The sequence below is a fragment of the Pinus tabuliformis genome, chromosome 9 (assembly GCF_031772625.1).
Source record: "Pinus tabuliformis cultivar Carrire ecotype Pingquan chromosome 9, CPIR1, whole genome shotgun sequence".
Lineage (NCBI taxonomy): Eukaryota > Viridiplantae > Streptophyta > Pinopsida > Pinales > Pinaceae > Pinus > Pinus tabuliformis.
The window spans coordinates 208,992,623-209,011,416 of NC_142307.1; the positions used below are offsets into that span (position 1 = coordinate 208,992,623).

At 34.2% G+C, this 18,794-nt stretch overlaps 1 protein-coding gene across 1 annotated transcript; it reads right to left on the reverse strand.

Annotated features, from left to right (window-relative positions):
* Positions 1-7,274: 7,274 nt before the first annotated feature.
* LOC149147886 (lysM domain receptor-like kinase 3) lies at positions 7,275-7,706 on the reverse strand. The gene has a single exon (XM_089441994.1). It carries the CDS (start codon positions 7,704-7,706, stop codon positions 7,275-7,277), a length of 432 nt encoding a protein of 143 aa, XP_089298120.1.
* Between the last annotated feature and the right edge of the window lie 11,088 nt (positions 7,707-18,794).

The window sequence follows — 18,794 nt, forward strand, 5'->3', positions numbered from 1 at the left end:
CCAACATGGAAACTTATAATATTATTTATTAGCCAATAAAAAATATAAAAAAACAATAATATATATTAGGTCGGCCAATGTATTTATTAATTTATTTAAATATTTTATTTTTTATATATTATTATTATTATTATTATTTTAATTTAATTAATTCAAAAATTAATTGTTTTTAATAATGATTTACTTACTTTATTAATATGTTTAAATTAATTAATTATTTATTTATTTATTTATTAGTTATATTTAATTATTTGTTTATTCTGATTACTAAATTATTATTAATTTTTTATATATATAATTTCTTTATTCTATTTTAATTTTCTTTAACTTTTAATTTAATTATATATTTTAATAAAAATTTTGATGAAATATGTATCTATATATATATTATTATTATTATTATTATGATTATTATTATAATATAATTTAACTTGATTAATTAATTATTTATTTATTTATTTATTTGTTATATTTAATTATTTTTTTATTAAATTATTATTAATTTTTATTTATTTTAATTTCTTTATTCTATTTTAATTTTTAAATTTTAATTTTTTAATTTAATTATATATTTTAATAAAAAAGTTATATATATATATATATATATATATATATATATATATATATATATATATATATATAAATTTAATTAATTAATTAATTTATTAGTTATATTTAATTATTTGTTTATTCTGATTATTAAATTATTATTAATTTTTTATTTATTTATTATAATTTCTTTATTCTATTTTAATTTTCTTTAACTTTTAATTTAATTATATATTTTAATAAAAATTTTGATGAAATATGTATCTATATTATTATTATTATTATTATTATTATTATTATTATTGATATATATATAATTTAACTTGATTAATTAATTAATTATTTATTTGTTTATTTGTTATATTTAATTATTTTTTTTATTAAATTATTATTAATTTTTATTTATTTTAATTTCTTTATTCTATTTCAATTTTTAACTTTTAATTTTTTAATTTAATTATATATTTTAATAAACAAAGTTATATATATATATATAAGTTTAATTTAATTATTTATATATATATTAATTTAATTTAATTATTTATTTATTTGTTATATTTAATTATTTGTTTATTATGATTGTTAAATTATTATTAATTATTTATTTATTCTAATTTCTTTATTCTATTATAATTTTTAATTTTTAATTTAATTATATATAAAAAAGTTTTATGAAATATGTGTCTATATATGATTATTGTTTTTTAATTTAATTAATTAATTAATTAATTAATATATGATTAATTAATTTATTACTGTTTTATGATTTGATTAGACCAATGAATTAATGCTTAAGGAGGATGGTTAAGAGGAGTTTTATAATGATAGTTAGTTTTTTTTTTTGCTTTTTTTTTGCTTTTTTTTTTAGAGGAGGGAAAAGGTTAATCTAAGTGGTTGTTTTTTAGGATTTCTAGTAAAGGTTTCCAAGCGTTACTCAATTTTAATCCATCATCACGGTTAAAGTTGTTTTTCCTTTTTTCTATTTCAATGGCTTCTTTAATTTTTCTTTTAACACAGTGTTCTTCTTTTCTAACAAGTTTGGCTTTTTCCATGCAGATGTAATGAGAGGAAGAGTGAACATGTTCAGCTAAGGCTGATTTAGAGATTCTTTCTCTTCTTAAGTCAGTAGTGTGTTCTTTAATTCTAATATTAAGAGATCTACCTGTTTCACCTATGTATTCCTTGCCGCATGAGCAAGGAATCACATAAACACCTTTCTGAAGGTTAGGGTTTATGGGATCTTTAACAGAGTTGAATAATTGTTTGATGGTGTTAGCTGGGGTGAATGCTACATTAATGTTATGTTTATTGAGAACTTTAGTAATTTTATCTGTTGTACCTTTTATGTACGGAAGGGAGACCTTAGGAGTTGATAAATTTTGATTATTAATATTATTGTTATTTTTCTTAAGGGATAGGTGCATAGCTTTCTTTATGGTATTTCTATTATAGCCATTTAGCTCAAACACTTTGTGAAGATGGTTGAGTTCATTGTTTAAATGGTCAGGATCAGAAATCCTTATTGCCCTAGTGGTTAAGGTCCTAATGATGCCAATCTTCTGTTTAGGGTGGTGATGGGAATTTGCATGTAGATATCTTTCATTATGAGTTTTCTTTCTATAGACCTGGAAACCAAGAGACCCTTCTCTTTTAGTTAGAAGGACATCAAGAAAGGGAAGCTGGTTGTTGCTTTCAATTTCAATGGTGAATTTTATATGGTCAGAGAGGCTATTTAGATGATTGAGGAATAGGTCAAGCTTTTCTTTTCCATGACTCCACTTAGCAAATATGTCATCTACAAACCTTTTCCATTCTTCAGGGGTGTATGGAAATGACATAAGAGCCTTCCGTTCAAAGTGCTCCATAAAAATGTTGGCAATTATGGTGGATAGAGGAGAACCCATAGCCACCCCATGAGTATGTTCATAAATTATTCCTTTGAAGCTGAAGTACGAAGATTTCAAGCATAGCTCCAAAAGATCCACAGTTTCTTTATCAGTGAGGTTTCTCATGATCTCAATGGCTTCATCAATAGGAATCATGGTGTAAAGGGATACAATGTCAAAGCTGACCATAAGATCTTCATCTTTCATTTCTATGTTATTTATCCATTGAACAAACGAATAGGAGTCTTTAATATAAGAAGGGGTATTACCAGATAGGGGTCTAAGCTTTTTAGCAAGGTATTTTGCGAGCAGGTAAGTCGGGGAACCTATGGTATTAACTATAGGTCTGAGAGGTATGTTAGGTTTATGGACTTTAGGAGCCCCATAGATTCTAGGAATAATGGAACTGCTAGGAATGATTTTCTTTTTAGTGGCATCATCTAAGGATGATTCTTTGATTTTCTTAATTACATCACGCATGATTTTCTCACTAGGATCTTTGTTTATTATTTTATAGCAACCACTATTGTTTAGATGATCTTCCATTTTATTGTCATAATCACTTCTATTCATAATCACAGTTGCGTTGCCCTTGTCAGCCTTTAGGATGACTATGTTTTTATTATTTCTAAGGGTGTTTAAGGCTCTTTTCTCTTCTAAGGAAATGTTAGATGAAGGAGGTTTTGCAGTTCTCAGGATTTTTGCAATATCTTGTCTGATTTCTTCACTTTCAGCTATATCTAAGTTTTTTATGGCTACTTCGATATTACTGATAACCTCTTCTATTGGAATTTTATTAGGGGTTATGGCAAAATTCAGCCCTTTTTTTAAGATGGATTCAGCTGCATGATCTAGGATGATGTCTGATAAGTTAATAACTAGGGCTTTGTCAGAAAGCAAAAAAAAAAAAAAAAAAAAACTAACTATCATTATAAAACTCCTCTTAACCATCCTCCTTAAGCATTAATTCATTGGTCTAATCAAATCATAAAACAGTAATAAATTAATTAATCATATATTAATTAAATTAAAAAACAATAATCATATATAGACACATATTTCATAAAAATTTTTATATATAATTAAATTAAAAATTAAAAATTATAATAGAATAAAGAAATTAAAATAAATAAATAATTAATAATAATTTAACAATCATAATAAACAAATAATTAAATATAACAAATAATTAATTAATTAATTAAATTAAATTTATTTATATATATATATATATATATATATATATATATATATATATATATATCAAACTTTTTTATTAAAATATATAATTAAATTAAAAAATTAAAAGTTAAAAAATTAAAATAGAATAAAGAAATTAAAATAAATAAAAATAAATAATAATTTAATAAAAAAATAATTAAATATAACAATTAATTAATTAATTAATTAATTAATAAAGTTAAATTATATATATATATATATATATATATATATATATATATATATATAACAATAATCATATTTTTATTAAAATATATAATTAAATTAAAAGTTAAAGAAAATTAAAATAGAATAAAGAAATTATAATAATAAAATAAAAAAATTAATAATAATTTAATAATCAGAATAAACAAATAATTAAATATAACTAATAAATAAATAAATAATTAATTAATAAATTTAAACTTATTAATAAAGTAAGTAAATCATTATTAAAAACAATTAATTTTTGAATTAATTAAATTAAAATTAATAATAATAATAATAATAAATAAATTAAAAATAAAATATTTAAATAAATTAATAAATACATTGGCCGACCTAATTTCTCACATCATTTTTTAATAACCTAGATATATATACCCTAAACCTAGATGGATACATCATTAAGATTGAAGATTATCTATTGTCGCGTCCCCTGATGATGGACTCTCAAAACTCTTCAATCCTCACTTGTATGGATTCCCTATTTAATAATATATATTACCTAAATTTATCCAAAAATATATTATATACTAAAATAGTGTATCTTTATTATAAATAATATTATTGAAAATAATGTTTACCTCCGAAGAAATAATATTTACCTTCAAGTTTAAATTAAAAAACTTGAGAATACACCCCATTAACAAATGTATCACTCCATTGGAAAAAGCAAAATATAAAAACGTTTGATTACTGCTCCATCTTTATGCCTAACAGCAATTTGCTTCTTAAATTACATATAGATAAGCTTATCTGCGCACATACCAGTCATTGATGTGTTGATATATACAGAATGCTGCAGCAAGGCCTATTCTGTCCTTTGAATACATTACACGTCGTTCTATGCTGAATAACAATATTTTCTCAGATATTTCGGCAGCCGGCGTCGAGGGACATTTGATTGTTGGAAAATAATTCAATTCAATTCTCTATATCTATGGCTCTGGGCTCCACTACTAAAAGAGTGAATGGTGTGAACAGAAACACAGAGTTCTGCATCTCTGCACAGAAACAGTAAGTTTTGCACTTTCGTAGAATATATATTGACTTATGTCAGCGCCTTATCGTAACTGAAAATTTTGAATAAACCACTGAAATTACTATTCATCACCATTCAATTTGTACTATTCACACAAATTTCACAATTAAACTAGTTAAAATTAATCCAAGTGATTATAGAATGTCTTTGACCTCGCTTAAAAGATAGTCGAGTTGGGTAAAGAATTGTGGGTCTTTGAGCTCATTCAAAAAATTATAGAATAAGAAACCTATCCTTGACAATTTAGAATGATAAATTAAAGATACATGTACCAGTTTTTTTTTTTCTAAATAACATGAAAAATTGGGGATGGAGATGTCACCGATAGCTAAAGATTCTTAAACTATCTTTCGAATTTCGGTATTTTTTTGGGTAGAAATAAGTCACCGCAATAATTTTTCCAATTTCATTTGTTTTGCAAATAGGTGGTAATAAGGATATAAATTAGGTAGGAGGATTCTTGTCACGAGAAAAATAGAATGGTCATGGTCATGACTTGAATATGTATCTTTTTCTTCACGTCATGTATAAAGCATTCGCTAGATAGGGTATTGACATTTCTTTGATGTGCAAAGTAAGTTTCACAAAAAGTAGAGATGAACTCTTGAATAATATCAAATTCTTTGATCTTGATTAGGGAACCCAAAATATAATTGTCTGATTAAAAACATTCATAATGATGTTTTACAAATTGATTCAAAATAATTTTATCTCTACAAGAGTTTTTATTCCATTACCACCATTGCTAGTGCTCGAGATCTAAATATAAGTCAGGAAGAAAAAGTTCCATTAAGTTGTAGGTGATGACATGTAGGGAAAAATAGTGTTCAATCTAAGTGACCTGGCCTATTTGATCATGGCAGTCATATTTGTTTATATCAACATTATGGAATCTTAAATCATAAAAAAAATTGGTTAGTGATAGGTCCATAGGATTGGATGATTGAACTCCATATAGTTGGGATGATTTTTCCTTGAATCAAATGTACATTGACACAAGTTAGGTGATATAATCTAGGGCTAAGTCCATTTTGTTGAGCTTGTCATTCATTGAATCAAAGTTTTGCTTGGAAATGGAGTGGGTACACTTGAGTTGGTGGTGCAACTCCTCACACATAGTTTCCAAGGTCAATATGTAATGAGTAAGATCCTAGTGTTTAGTAGTGATAGGGGTGTGTATTTAAAAAAAGGGATCTTAGAGAGTGGTGCCAAGGTGACGAATGTTGGTTTCTATGTACATTGAGATAGTTTCTTGGTAATGGGGTTAGTGGGTCCACTAAAAAATGCTTATTGAAGAGTGGTACAAATGTGACTAGTGGTTATTTCAAGAGCTAATTATATAATTGTCAAAAAATGGGGTAGGAAAGTCCACAAAAAGAAGCTTTGTTGGAGAGTGGAACCATGTCTATCACCAAGAATAAGGTTTCTATTACTGATTGCAGGCTTTTGGGGTCGAAGTTTGAATAGTCGTTATCCACAAATAAATCCACAATATTCATTTTTTTGTCGATGTTTTGAGTAGCCCCATCATTAAGGTAGATGTATTGAGAGAAGAATACCATATCTAAGGGTTATATAAAGGTAAGGGCAAGGGAGAAGGAGAAAAACAATGAATGGTAAGCTAAAAGAAACAAAGAATATAGAAAACCCTAGAAGACTTAAAACATATGTGGAGATATGGCCTAGATATAGCTTTTATGAGTATTATGTAGTATTTTGGACTAAAAAACTATTCTTCTACTAATGGTTTCGCTTCCCTAGTGACAAATTAAAATAGAAAGCAATATAATGTACATATTTTCTTGATCCATTCTATATATATATATATATATTAAAAAAATGAAAATTAAAACTGATTTTCATGGTTTAAAATGTTTAAATAACTTCTCATAATTTAAAATCTTATTATTTTTTAATGAAAATTTAATGATGATGTATTTTTTATTTCTTTATTTTTATTTTTAAATAAATTTTTAAATTTTGATTTCTTTAATTTAAAATCTAAATTTACTAATAATACAGTTAACCATTACAAACATAATGTGCAAACTTCAAATTTACAAACAATAACATTAAATTTAAAAGGTAAACTCTAAAATAACAATAATACAATTAACCATTACAAACATGTTACCCAAACTTCAAATTTACAAACAACGGCATCAAATTTAAAATCTAAACTCTAAAATAACAATTACAATATAATAAATTATGCATACACACAAAGTATTCGATATTTTTATATATGATAAATTTTAAAAAGTAAATCACAACTCAAGCAAGCAGCAGATGTACTACCATAACAGATACGTTAGTATCGAGCATTACCTTTTCTAGTTACCTATGGAAAGGTGCTATCTCCCCTCGAAGGTGCCACTGACCCACCCTTTGTTTGCCTTCATTTGCTCACTCCATTGCTCAGACATTATAAACACTTTTGACACCTCCCCTGCAACATATCTCGTATCAGGCCTCTTCCCGGGGTCTGGATCAACGCAGGAAGAGGCAATTCGTGCTACCCGCTCTGCGCAATCTACAGGAAAGGAGTCCTTCAGCCCAGGATCGATCCACGATCTCAGCCTTCCTGTAAAGTTATTCTCCGACTCCGAAAAAAGAATATTGAGATTCTGGATGAGGCCTATTCTCTTCATACGCCGGCCGCCCTCGTCCGCCTGAACATATCTTATCGGCTCGTGGCCGGAAAGGAGCTCCAGCAACACCACGCCCAACGCAAACACATCCGTCTTCTGCGAGACGATGCCACTGGCTATGTATTCCGGCGCCATGTACCCCTGCGTGCCCGTAATTTTCAGGCTAGAATTTTTATGCAAAGTTCTGGACTGGACATTCGCGTTCGAATCCCCTTGTGTATCAAAAATGCCGCCGGCGTCGTATTCCCCGGCAAGATAAGAGGCGCCCAGATGGCAGATCCGCGCTCTGTAGCCAGGCTCCGTGACGAGAATGCTGCTGGACTTTATGTAATTATGGACGTAATTTATGTTGCTGTCGTGGTGCATGTATTCGAGCCCCTGCGCCACGTCTACGGCGATCTGCATCCGAGAAATCCAGGAACCGAGGATCGTGAATCTGGGCACCTTGCTGCCCCTCAGGCAGTCCGCAAGGCTCGATCCCTTGACGTATTCGTAGGCGAGATATACGATCTGTCCCTCGCAGCAGCCTCCCAAGAGCTTGACTATGCTAGCGTGGTGGGCATTGCAAATTTGTCTGAGCCCTGTCCGGATATCTCCGATTTTTCCCTTTTGCTTTCTCACAGTGACCGTCATCGTCTTCCCCCTGAGAACACACTTCCAGACGGACGATTTCCCTATCCTTCCATAGGCGAATTGCATGGTGGCATCTGCGATTTCTTTGTGTGTGTAGAGAATGGGGTTTTCGGGGAGGAAGTCCCTGAGACTAGCGAGCGAATTGGCAGGGCTGGTGGAGAAGAGCCTGGAGCCACCGCTGAAGTCCGTGCTCGTGCTGGGGCCCTTTATTTGTGATGATCTCGCGCTTCGGCTCTTCGACCATGTGGAGTTTGAGGTTGCACATGCTTTCTGACTTCCCATAACGCAGAAACTCAAATTCTCATATTTCTAAAACCAGGGAAGTTTTTCAAATCGCCATGAATGATTTGCTTTCCCAGAGAAAACTCAATCTGCAAAGCACAGATGTAGTCATTGCTTCAACGAGATTTGAATAGAATATCGAAAGCTTACCATCCCTTTTCTAGTGATTCCAGTCAATGGTTGGGCCACATTAAAGTACAATATTGAACAAAGTGAAGTGAATTGAGGTTGGATCTGGACGAAACGAAACGAAAGCAGCCCAAAAAAGGACCAATTCGATCATAGAGAATAAAGGTGGATTGGTTGTAAAATGGACAAGGCTGAAAATATCTGAAACTTCAATTCATTTTTAAATTTTTTTAGTTATCGATCAGAAATCATGTAAATATTCATTTTTAATAATTTCCTAAAATATATATGAACAATAAATATAAATCAAAATCAAAATTATGTGTCATGGTTTTTTAAATGGGATTCAATAAATCTTAAGTGTCATAACCCATCAAAATGATGTGTCATCGTTTATTTATGGGATTAAATAAATCTTATTGTCATAACCAATCCATGACCAAATCTCAAGTCAGATATCGTGTCCCTCTACCAACATAATAAAATAGATCCTTAGCAAGTCGATAAGTCAAGTGGAAGTCTATATATAATAATATAGACTCTTGGCAAGTCGATAAGTCAGTGGAAATCTATATATATCGTTTATTTATGTGATTAAATAAATGTTATTGTCATAACCAACTCATGACCAAACTCCAAGTCAAGTCAAGTATAGTGTCCCCCTACCAACGTAATAATATAGATTCTTCGCGAGTTTATAAGTCTATAATATATATTTTTCAATGTAATTATATAATATATATTCTTGGCAAGTAGTGGAAGTCTACACATAAGGAGATATATGAAATTTCAGCGAAATAAAAATCAGCAGGGCAGGTTACTCTTTCTCTTATTTTCAATGTTATTATATAATATAGATTTTTTTGTTTTGTTTTTTGAAACGTAGAATATATGATTAGCATAAGAATAAAGAGGTGTTGTATGGTGATATTTGTTATTGTTTGAATTTAAGTATCACATCATATATATGAATTATATAATTATTTATAGGTAATCATTTATTTTATTTTAGAGTTATAATTGAGAATCATTTTATAGAACGTTAAGTTTTTATGTATGTTTCGAATCATTTTATTGTTACTGTTATATTATTAGTCTCATTGTAGATTGGTAACATTTATTATTATATAATTGTATTTTTTATTTAATATATATATCAATGATAAGTAATTATTTACATCATTAAAATGTATTTCAAATTTAAAATATAAAAAAGTTACCTCTTTAGAGTGGTATTATTCATTTTTTTTTCAATTTGTGAAGTTATTTATTATTTCTATTTTTATGTTATTTGGAATATTTTATATGTGAGTCATTTTAACATTTTTGCTATGAAGTAATACTATTCATTTCACTTTTTATATTAATTGCGGTATTTCATCCATAACATTTAGCATTAAATGATTCTAGGCTTGGTCACATGAATCATTTTACCATTTTTACTATAAGTGGTATTATTCATTCTCTTTTTATCTTTTCAATGTGTAAAGTTACTTAATATTTCAATTCTTATGTTTTTTTTTGTAAACATGGTAGTACTTTCTGTATTTACTTTTTTCAAAAATTTACATTCAAAACCTTCGATCAGTCACCTGCCCGAAGGAAACCAGGTGACCATCGATCAGCATTGTATCCACTCCAAAATTTAAATAAGTTCATCAGTATCATCTTGTCTTTACTATCCATTTCCCAAATTCCTATCTTTGGCCTTTTAAACAAAAACATTCAAAAAACTAAAGATAAATAACCTACTCCTCATCTGAGGAGGCTATTTGAAATGTCGCCTTCTCTTCCGGGCTCAACATCTTCCTGCCAGAATTCTGTAGCTTCACCCCTGGGCCTGGGAGCTCTCGTCCCTGCTAGAACATTTTCCACTTTATCTCCGACAGAGTCTGCTCAATTCGGCCAAGGCAAGATTGTTCTTGTAAGTTTGTATCTGAATGGTCACCAGTTCTTTCATTATTTCCCCTCGTCCTGGTTTCAGTTCCTTATTTCTCTCCTGCCTGTTCAACACTTCCCCTTCCATATGTTCCTGATGTAGGGTCATGGCTCGAGCAACAATATGTTTCATTATCCAGTACTATTGCACAGTCCTGTGATAGAGAGATTGCCGACCATTTGTTGTACCTGGGTCCTGTAACATTTCTTCCCACTCATGCATAGAGAGATCTCCACCTCTTATATTTTTTCCCAGGTCCCGTTCCCAACCCCAAATTTGGTCTTAGACTTCGAAATTGCCTCCATGTAGGTGTTAATTAGTTTCTTCATCTGCTCACTGTTTGATTTCCTTCCCTTTTTATGTCATGTGCTGCTTGTTCCTTCTTCTTGTTTTACATTTCTCTTGCTATGCCTAGGTGCCATGTTTTTGCTTGTCAGTGTCTTGGTGCTCTTATCCTTATAATGCTCTCATTGGTTTGTAGTTGCCCCCTTACCATTTCTTAGACCTATCACATTATAAACACATTTGTCAGTTTTAGCCTTTGGAGTGATATAATTGAGTAGGGTAGTGCTACCACCCCTCATCATAGTTCCTCTCGTGCTATGTCTTTCTCGTTTATGCAGAGCTAGGGCCTCTCTAGTGCTTTCAGGCTCCGAGCCTCCAACACTTAGAGTTGTGCTATGAGAGTTAGCATACTTTTTCTAGGACGAGTGATCCGCCTTTCTTTCAAGGCCACTCCTATCTCTCCTAGGCTTGCCTATCCCTATCCCTGGTTTGGATTCCTCTGGTCCAGAGTCACCCTCCCAATTTTCTTCAGTTTCTCTTTTCCCTATGAGATGCTCCTGGTTCTGCTCTCGTTTTTTCTGGGTTTTCCTTTCCCTCCTGACAGGGTGCACCTCAATAGGTGGAGGCTCAGGGTTTGAGATGCCCGGGGCTTCAAATCTGTTACAGGGGACATGGGTGGATGGGTCCTTCATTTCCTTTCTTCTCTTCTCCTTGCTTTTATACCCGCCCTTCCCAACCATGGACTCCAGGGGTTCTTCTGTACCCCTGACTACCCTAACTCTGTAATTGAATCTGAGATGATGAAGATCATCCCTATCTACCTTCATGCCTACTCTATACTTCATAATAGATCATTTTTCCAAGGATGGGGAAGGAAATTTAACATACCCGTCAACCTGGTTGCGTTGTTCTATCTTCTACAGTTGTCATTTATAGTCCATGCGTTCTCACTCGCCACCTTTCTTCTTTCGTGTCCACATGCAAAATGCATGGTTTCCCTCAAACTCTGCTCTTTTAATATTCCCCTGTCTTAACATTACCTCCAGTTGTCCCCGTTTCCTTCCATCCTTGCCTCTCTTTCCATCCCACTTTCCTTGGGATTCTATCCAAATGTCTTATACTCCATGCTTCATTAATGGTTTTCTTCTCCCGGCTGCTCTTGCCATCCATTTGCTGACTCCGCATTGCCATCTGGCTTCCCGTTGCTGTCCCTTCTTGGTCTTGCTGTCCTGTTCTCCCTTCTCCCACCCATTTCCATTTCTTCCCCCGCTCTTCTCGTGTTAGTCCTTTCTCTTCCATCTTTCGTCATCCAAGTCCTCTCTATCCTTTCTTCCATCCTTTGCTGTTCCGTGGGTGATCTATGCTGACTTGCCTGCACATGCCCTCGTCCTTCTACCCTCCCATCAACGTCACCCGAATTCTCTAGATGTCGCCTATCTGCTTCAACTACTTGTATCATTTGGTTCATTTCCTCATTCTGGCTAAGCTCTTCTTCTCCCACATCTAACTGTTGCTCTCTATTTCGGCATCCCCAGTTCACAAGGAGGTCTGCCGGGGCATTTCCTTTCCTTTTCACATGGGATGAGATGGTGTATGCCAGCCGCTGAAGTTGCTTTTCAATGTCTATTATTACCCACACCGTCCTCCAGCTTTTTCTTAGTTTTTCCACTGGTGTTCCCTATTGTAGTTGTTTTATGGTTTCTATGACCAGCATGGAATCACCTTCTATCTGCAGTCTTTGGTACCCTTCTCGTATCGCTATCTCTAGTCCCCTATTTAGTGCATGGTATTCTGCTTCATTGTTTGTGGCAATGCCGCAGTCCATTGCATATGCCCATTTGATCTTTCCTTCCTCGTCTCTAAATATCCCTCCAATACCACCTCCCTTGGGTTGCCTTTGGCTGCCCCATCGAAGTTTAGTTTTATGAATCCTTGTGGAGGGTTCCTATATCTTTCTTCAGCTCTTGCCTTGCCTGCATCATGTTCCGTCCCTAAGTTGCTTGATTTTTTTGCTTTAATTTCCAGTCAGTTCATGATTGTGGTTTCCATTCCTTCCGTTTTCCAATCTTCCTCTTTCCAGTTTCCCAGGATGATTGTTTCTCTTATGTTTTTCATGATTTGGTTCTAGATTTCCCCTTTGTCTTTTTTTCTTCGCTGAATATTACCTTGTTTCTTGCTTTCCAAAGGTTCCACAGGAGAAACCCGATTGACAGGTTCCAAGCATAATTTAGGATTGTGTTGCAGTACGACTGTTGGCATTATGGCATTATGAACATATGTTGAACTTGATGGCAACCCTATCTTAGACGGTCATTTCTCTTATATACACCATGATGGAGCAAGAGGAGCCAAGAGGATCCAAGAGGAGACAAGAGGAGCCATATATATGTATATGTCACATATATATGCCAAAGAAGAGGAGCATACACAACTATCGGGAGCCTATCGGAGTAAGAAAGGCACTCTCATATGCAAGGAGGTCTTTGGAAGACACTACCAAGACAGAAGAGCATATCGGGAGCTTGTCAGGAGCTTATCGGGAGCCATCGGGAGCAACAGACAGAATTATTGGGAGCGCAGACAGAGCCATCAGGAGAACAAAAGCAGTTATCGGGAGCCATTGAGCCATTGGGAGCTTATCAGAGCAATAGAGGCACATTCTCATATATAAAGAGCTTATCGGGAGGAATCGGGCGTATAAAACCCTTGGATGCATGCTTAATCATTATCGGGAGTCATCAGGCCATATATGCATGCTTTAACACTATCGGGAGTTGTTGGGCGCCCAAATCCCATATATATGCATTTTACAATAATCAAAGGCATTTCCCCTTTTGGCGGATAAACACAGTTATATGTGTTAATGTATATATTTCGGCATATATGCACGTCGGGGGTTCGGCTATGTGACACCGCTGAAACCTCCGATTGCGAGCGGACCCGATGGTGGCATTAAACTTGGTCCATAATAATATCGCATCCGCGGCAATCGGTCAAGCCCTGCCTCACCCGAATGCCAATTGCGACAAGAGGAGGCGGACCCGATGGAGGTATTAAAGGCAGTCTATAATCATATCGCATCCGCAGTATAAAGGGTCGCCCACCCCAATCCTCTGATTGCGATAACATATGGACCCGATGGCATATCAAATGTGGTTTATAATAATATCGCGTACGCAGTATATCGGAATGCATAAAGGGTCGTCCACCCCAATCCTCCGATTGCGATAAGGAGCGGACCCGATATATTTATAAAGCATGGTTAATGGCCATATCACATCCGATCTATCGGATCGACCATCGGCAAATAGACAATGTTATATAGCGATAAGGAGCGGACCCGATATATTTATAAAGCATGGTTAATGGCCATATTGCATCCGATCTATCGGATCGGCCATCGAAAAATAGACAATGTTATATAGCGATAAGGAGCGGACCCGATATATTTATAAAGCATGGTTAATGGCCATATCGCATCCGATCCATCGGATCGGCCATCGGCAAATAGACGATGTTATACAGCGATAAGGAGCGGACCCGATATATTATTGTTATGGGTGCATAATGTTTAAAGTCCGCCTTTTGTTATTTGGACCATTTTTCATCGTTTTCCCGCTGTTTTTATCACTTAAATCATTCCTTAAGAGATCGGTCAAAGCAAGCGAGCCCCAGGATTTCGAATCCTCTGGTTTCGACTCATGGTTTTATTAAAAGCGTGACTATATAAGAAGAAAAGAGATCCTTTGGCCAGTATGGAAAATGAATTGAAAGATCTTAAGGAAACGGTGCAGTCACAGACAGGCAAAAAGACCGAAGTCTCTTCGGGTGTGGAGAATCGCTATTCAGGAGGTGATGTGGGAGAGGTCACCCACAGGTTCTTTTTAACAAAGCTGCAATCATTTCTTATATATGCTCTAGCCGCTTCTGCTGTTTACTAAAGGGTTCTAAGTGCGCAATATTAAGTTTTTCTTGTTTAGCCTTCGGGTGTGCAGCAGTATGTAAATCCTCTGTTTGGGTCTTGATATCAGCCTCTGTTGTCTAAATCGGGTGATAACTGTCATGGATCTGGTGCTTGGGTTGGCCCTTGAGTGATTCTGATAGATCTGTTGTTTGGGTAATTCTGAAGATTTGTTTGTACTTAATGACCATTTTATCTTCTTGGATCCAGTCTGAAAATTAATGAAACGTGGTCCTTGAACAAAGTAGGGGGTTGTAGCTCCCTTCCAGGAGAGACTGGAGAACGAGAGAGAGTTGTAGCTCTCTGCAGGTTGCAGCCTGCGTACTGGTAAAGGACTGCACCAGTACAAAATCATTGTAAAAGAAATTCTATTTGAAAGAAGATAGAGACATATTGCAGCAGGTGGTTTTCACCCACATTGGGTTTCCACCTTATATCTGGTGTTCATGTGTGTGACTTATGTGTGATGATCTGTTCTATTTTACTGCACCAGTTTACTGTTAATATGGTTCTAATGCACTCATTAAGGATCAACTAACTGAATCATAAGAAGTTGTGGAAGTAGCATATATGAATCTGAATATGGAAATGAAAAAGTTTTATTAATCTGATAATACTGATTCACCCCCCCCTCTCAGTATTATTTCCAACAATTGGTATTAGAGCAGGTCCTTCAAAGAAACTTGATCGCTTGAAGGAAGATCGTTCATTATGAGCAACTACGAGAGGGAAGCATCAATCAGGCCACCGATTTTTGATGGGACAAACTTCAATTATTGGAAGGTAAGAGTTACTACCTATCTTCAATCTCTTGGTACGGAAGTTTGGGATATCATAGAGACAGGCTACACTTTTCCTTCAGCTACTCCTACAGATCCGGCCAAGAAAAAGAAATATGAAACAAATTCTAAAGCAGTCAATACTCTGTTGGGATGCTTATCTCAATCAGAATTCGTAAAGGTTATGCAATATAAATCCGCAAAAGAAATATGGGACAAGATTGTCTTGAGCTACGAAGGAGATGAACAAGTAAAGCGTGCTAAACTTCAAACCCTCAAGATTTAGTATGAGAATCTTAGAATGTATAATGATGAAAGTGTGGCTAACTATTTCCTTAGGGTAGATGAGATTGTTAACTGCATGAAAAACTTGGGTGAAGAAATAAAAGAGGCTATTGTGGTTCAAAAAGTTCTAAGATCCTTGTCCACCAAGTTTGAATCTAAAGTGTCTGCCATAGAAGAAAAGGAGAATCTACGAACTCTCACCATGTGACAGCTGCATGGAATTCTAACCGCTTATGAAATGAGAAAAGGAGGTCCTTCAGATAGGAGAGAAGCTGCCTTCAAGGCTTCAGGCAAAGGAGAGTACCTTGAATCAAGTCATGTGTCAGAAGAAGAAGAAGAATCAAATTTTGTCAGAAATCTTCAACGAGGTACTGGCAGATTCAGAGGTAAGTTACCCTTCAAATGTTTTGCTTGTGGAAGAGTAGGTCACTATGCTGCCAAATGTCCTCATAAGGATAAGATTGACAAGGGAAAGGAACTTGTTAGATGGAACAAGAAACAAAATGAAAATAAGAAGAGCTAATACACCCATGAAGACAGTGATGGTCTATCAAACAGCGATGAAGATGAACGAGGTAATCCCTATAAACTTTTAATGGCTTTTGAAGATGATGATTACATGGATGCTCTAGATATAGATAGCTATTATGAGGAGATGTCTAGACTCAAGACATGCTTAGAAGAAAAGAATGTGATCATTGAGACTCTGCAAATCCAACTTGATGAAAAGAAACAATCTCTTGAAAAGTTAAAATGTGAAATTGTTGGGCTTCGAAAAGAAATTGAGAAAACAAAGGCTCTCAATCTTAAATTTGTTAAAGGATCTGAAACTCTGGATGAGATCATCAATGTACAACACTCTCCTCTAATTAAGACAGGTCTGGGGTATAATGGAGAAACATCTCAAGCATCCACCTCGAAGAGTTATCTCGATACTACAAGAAGATATGAGCAAAAGCCAAACAGAGATCACCAGGTAAAACAGGGACAAATTTCATCAAGAATAAACAAAGACTACCAGACAAATCAGGGACAATTCACCTTAAGGACGAACAAAAGCTACAATCAGCCAAGATCCTCTCAATTTACCTCAAGAATGGATGAAAATAGAAATCACAATCATATGACTGGTAAATTTGATAATCGCAGAGGCTTCTTCAATGGCCAATGTTTCTCTTGCCATAGCTTCGGTCACAAAGCAGCTCAATGTGTTTCCTACAAAACAATCATGACTAGAGAAGCCCAAAAGCAAAGAAGTATGATTGGGATTACAAAAAGGACCTATAACAACTTCTCGGCTCTTGAAAATGAAATTGAATGCTCTATCTGTAATAATTTTGGTCATGAAGACTCTGAATGCAGGAGTAGGTTTGGGCAAACAAACGAACAAGATTCAAGCACCAGAACATGGAGAATAAAGGAACCTCGACCAGAAAGATGTGGGATAGCATTTTATGCAGAAGGACAGGAAAATCAATGGTACATTGACAACGGATGTTCGAAGCATATGACAGGTGAAAAAGAAAAACTTGAATCATACACTGCTTTAGAAAAAGGAAAGAAAATTTCATTTGGGAATGATACTCCTGCTGCCATAAAAGGAAAAGGTATTGCTCAATTGAAAGAAAAGGTCAAAGCAGGAAATGTTTTGTACGTTGATGGATTGAAACATAATCTTCTAAGTGTCAATCAGATGTGCGATCAAGGAACCGAGGTAATATTTAGATCAAATGGATGTCGTGTTCATGATCTTGATACAAGTGAAACAATGATCAAAGGCAAAAGAACTCCAAACAATCTATACATATTTGAAGAAGGACAACAACAATGCTATATGAGCAAGGATGATGAGCACTGGTTATGGCACCGGAGGTTGGGGCATCTAAGTTTTTCACAAATAAGGAAAGAATGCAAGTATCAGGCAGTTCGTGATCTTCCAGATGTCAAAATTCCAGAGAATACAATATGCAAATCATGTCAGTTTGGTAAACAAACCAGGACTAACTTCCCTGAGAAGGAAGGATTAGCTAGCAAACCTCTCGAACTTATTCATACAGATGTATGTGGTCCATTTAGGACAAGGACACCTCGAGGAGAGGAATACCTTATATTATTCATTGACGACTTCTCCAGGTTTGTTTGGTTAGGACTTATGAAACACAAAGACGAAGCATTTGAAAAATTCAAATCCTTCAAAGCCTTGGTCGAAAATGAATCAGATCACAAAATTAAGTGTCTCAAGTCTGACAGAGGTGGGGAATTTACCTCAAATGAATTTTTCGATTTCTGTGAAGAGCATGGAATAAAAAGGGAATTCTCTATAGCAAGGACTCCTCAGCAAAATGGAGTGGTGGAAAGGATGAACAGAACAGTCCAACAAATGGCCCGCACCATGCTTGATGAATCTGTAACTCCTGCAACCTTCTGGGGTGAAGCTTCATATGCTGCGGTTGTTATTCTCAAAAAAACAAATGTCCGAGTAAACAACACTCAAACTCCTCATGAGCTCTGGTATGGTAAGACTCCTTCAGTAAAGCATTTTAAAATTTTTGGAAGCAAATGCTATATTAAGAATACTGATGAACAGCTTGGCAAACTTGAGCCTAGAGCAGATGAAAGCATTCTCCTTGGTTATTCTCCTTATAGTAAAGCATATAAGTGTTACAATAAAATACTTGGAAGAATTGTTGACAGAATTGATGTAGTGGTTGATGAAAAAGGATACATTCCTAGGCAAGTAAATCATGAAAATATCGAAGAAGATGAAGACTACCCTTCAAATCAAACTGATAATGAAGAAGAAGAACCTCAAGAGGCTCCAGAGGAACAGATAAGGATAGAAGAAAAGACTCCATCCAGGCATGTTCAAAAGAATCATCCAGAATCTCAGATTTTGGGGCAGAAAGAGGCAGGTGTACAAACAAGAAGAA

Excerpts from the sequence above, each read along its gene's own strand:
- LOC149147886 (XM_089441994.1), bottom strand. The coding sequence starts at position 7,706 with ATGGCGCCGGAATACATAGCCAGTGGCATCGTCTCGCAGAAGACGGAT.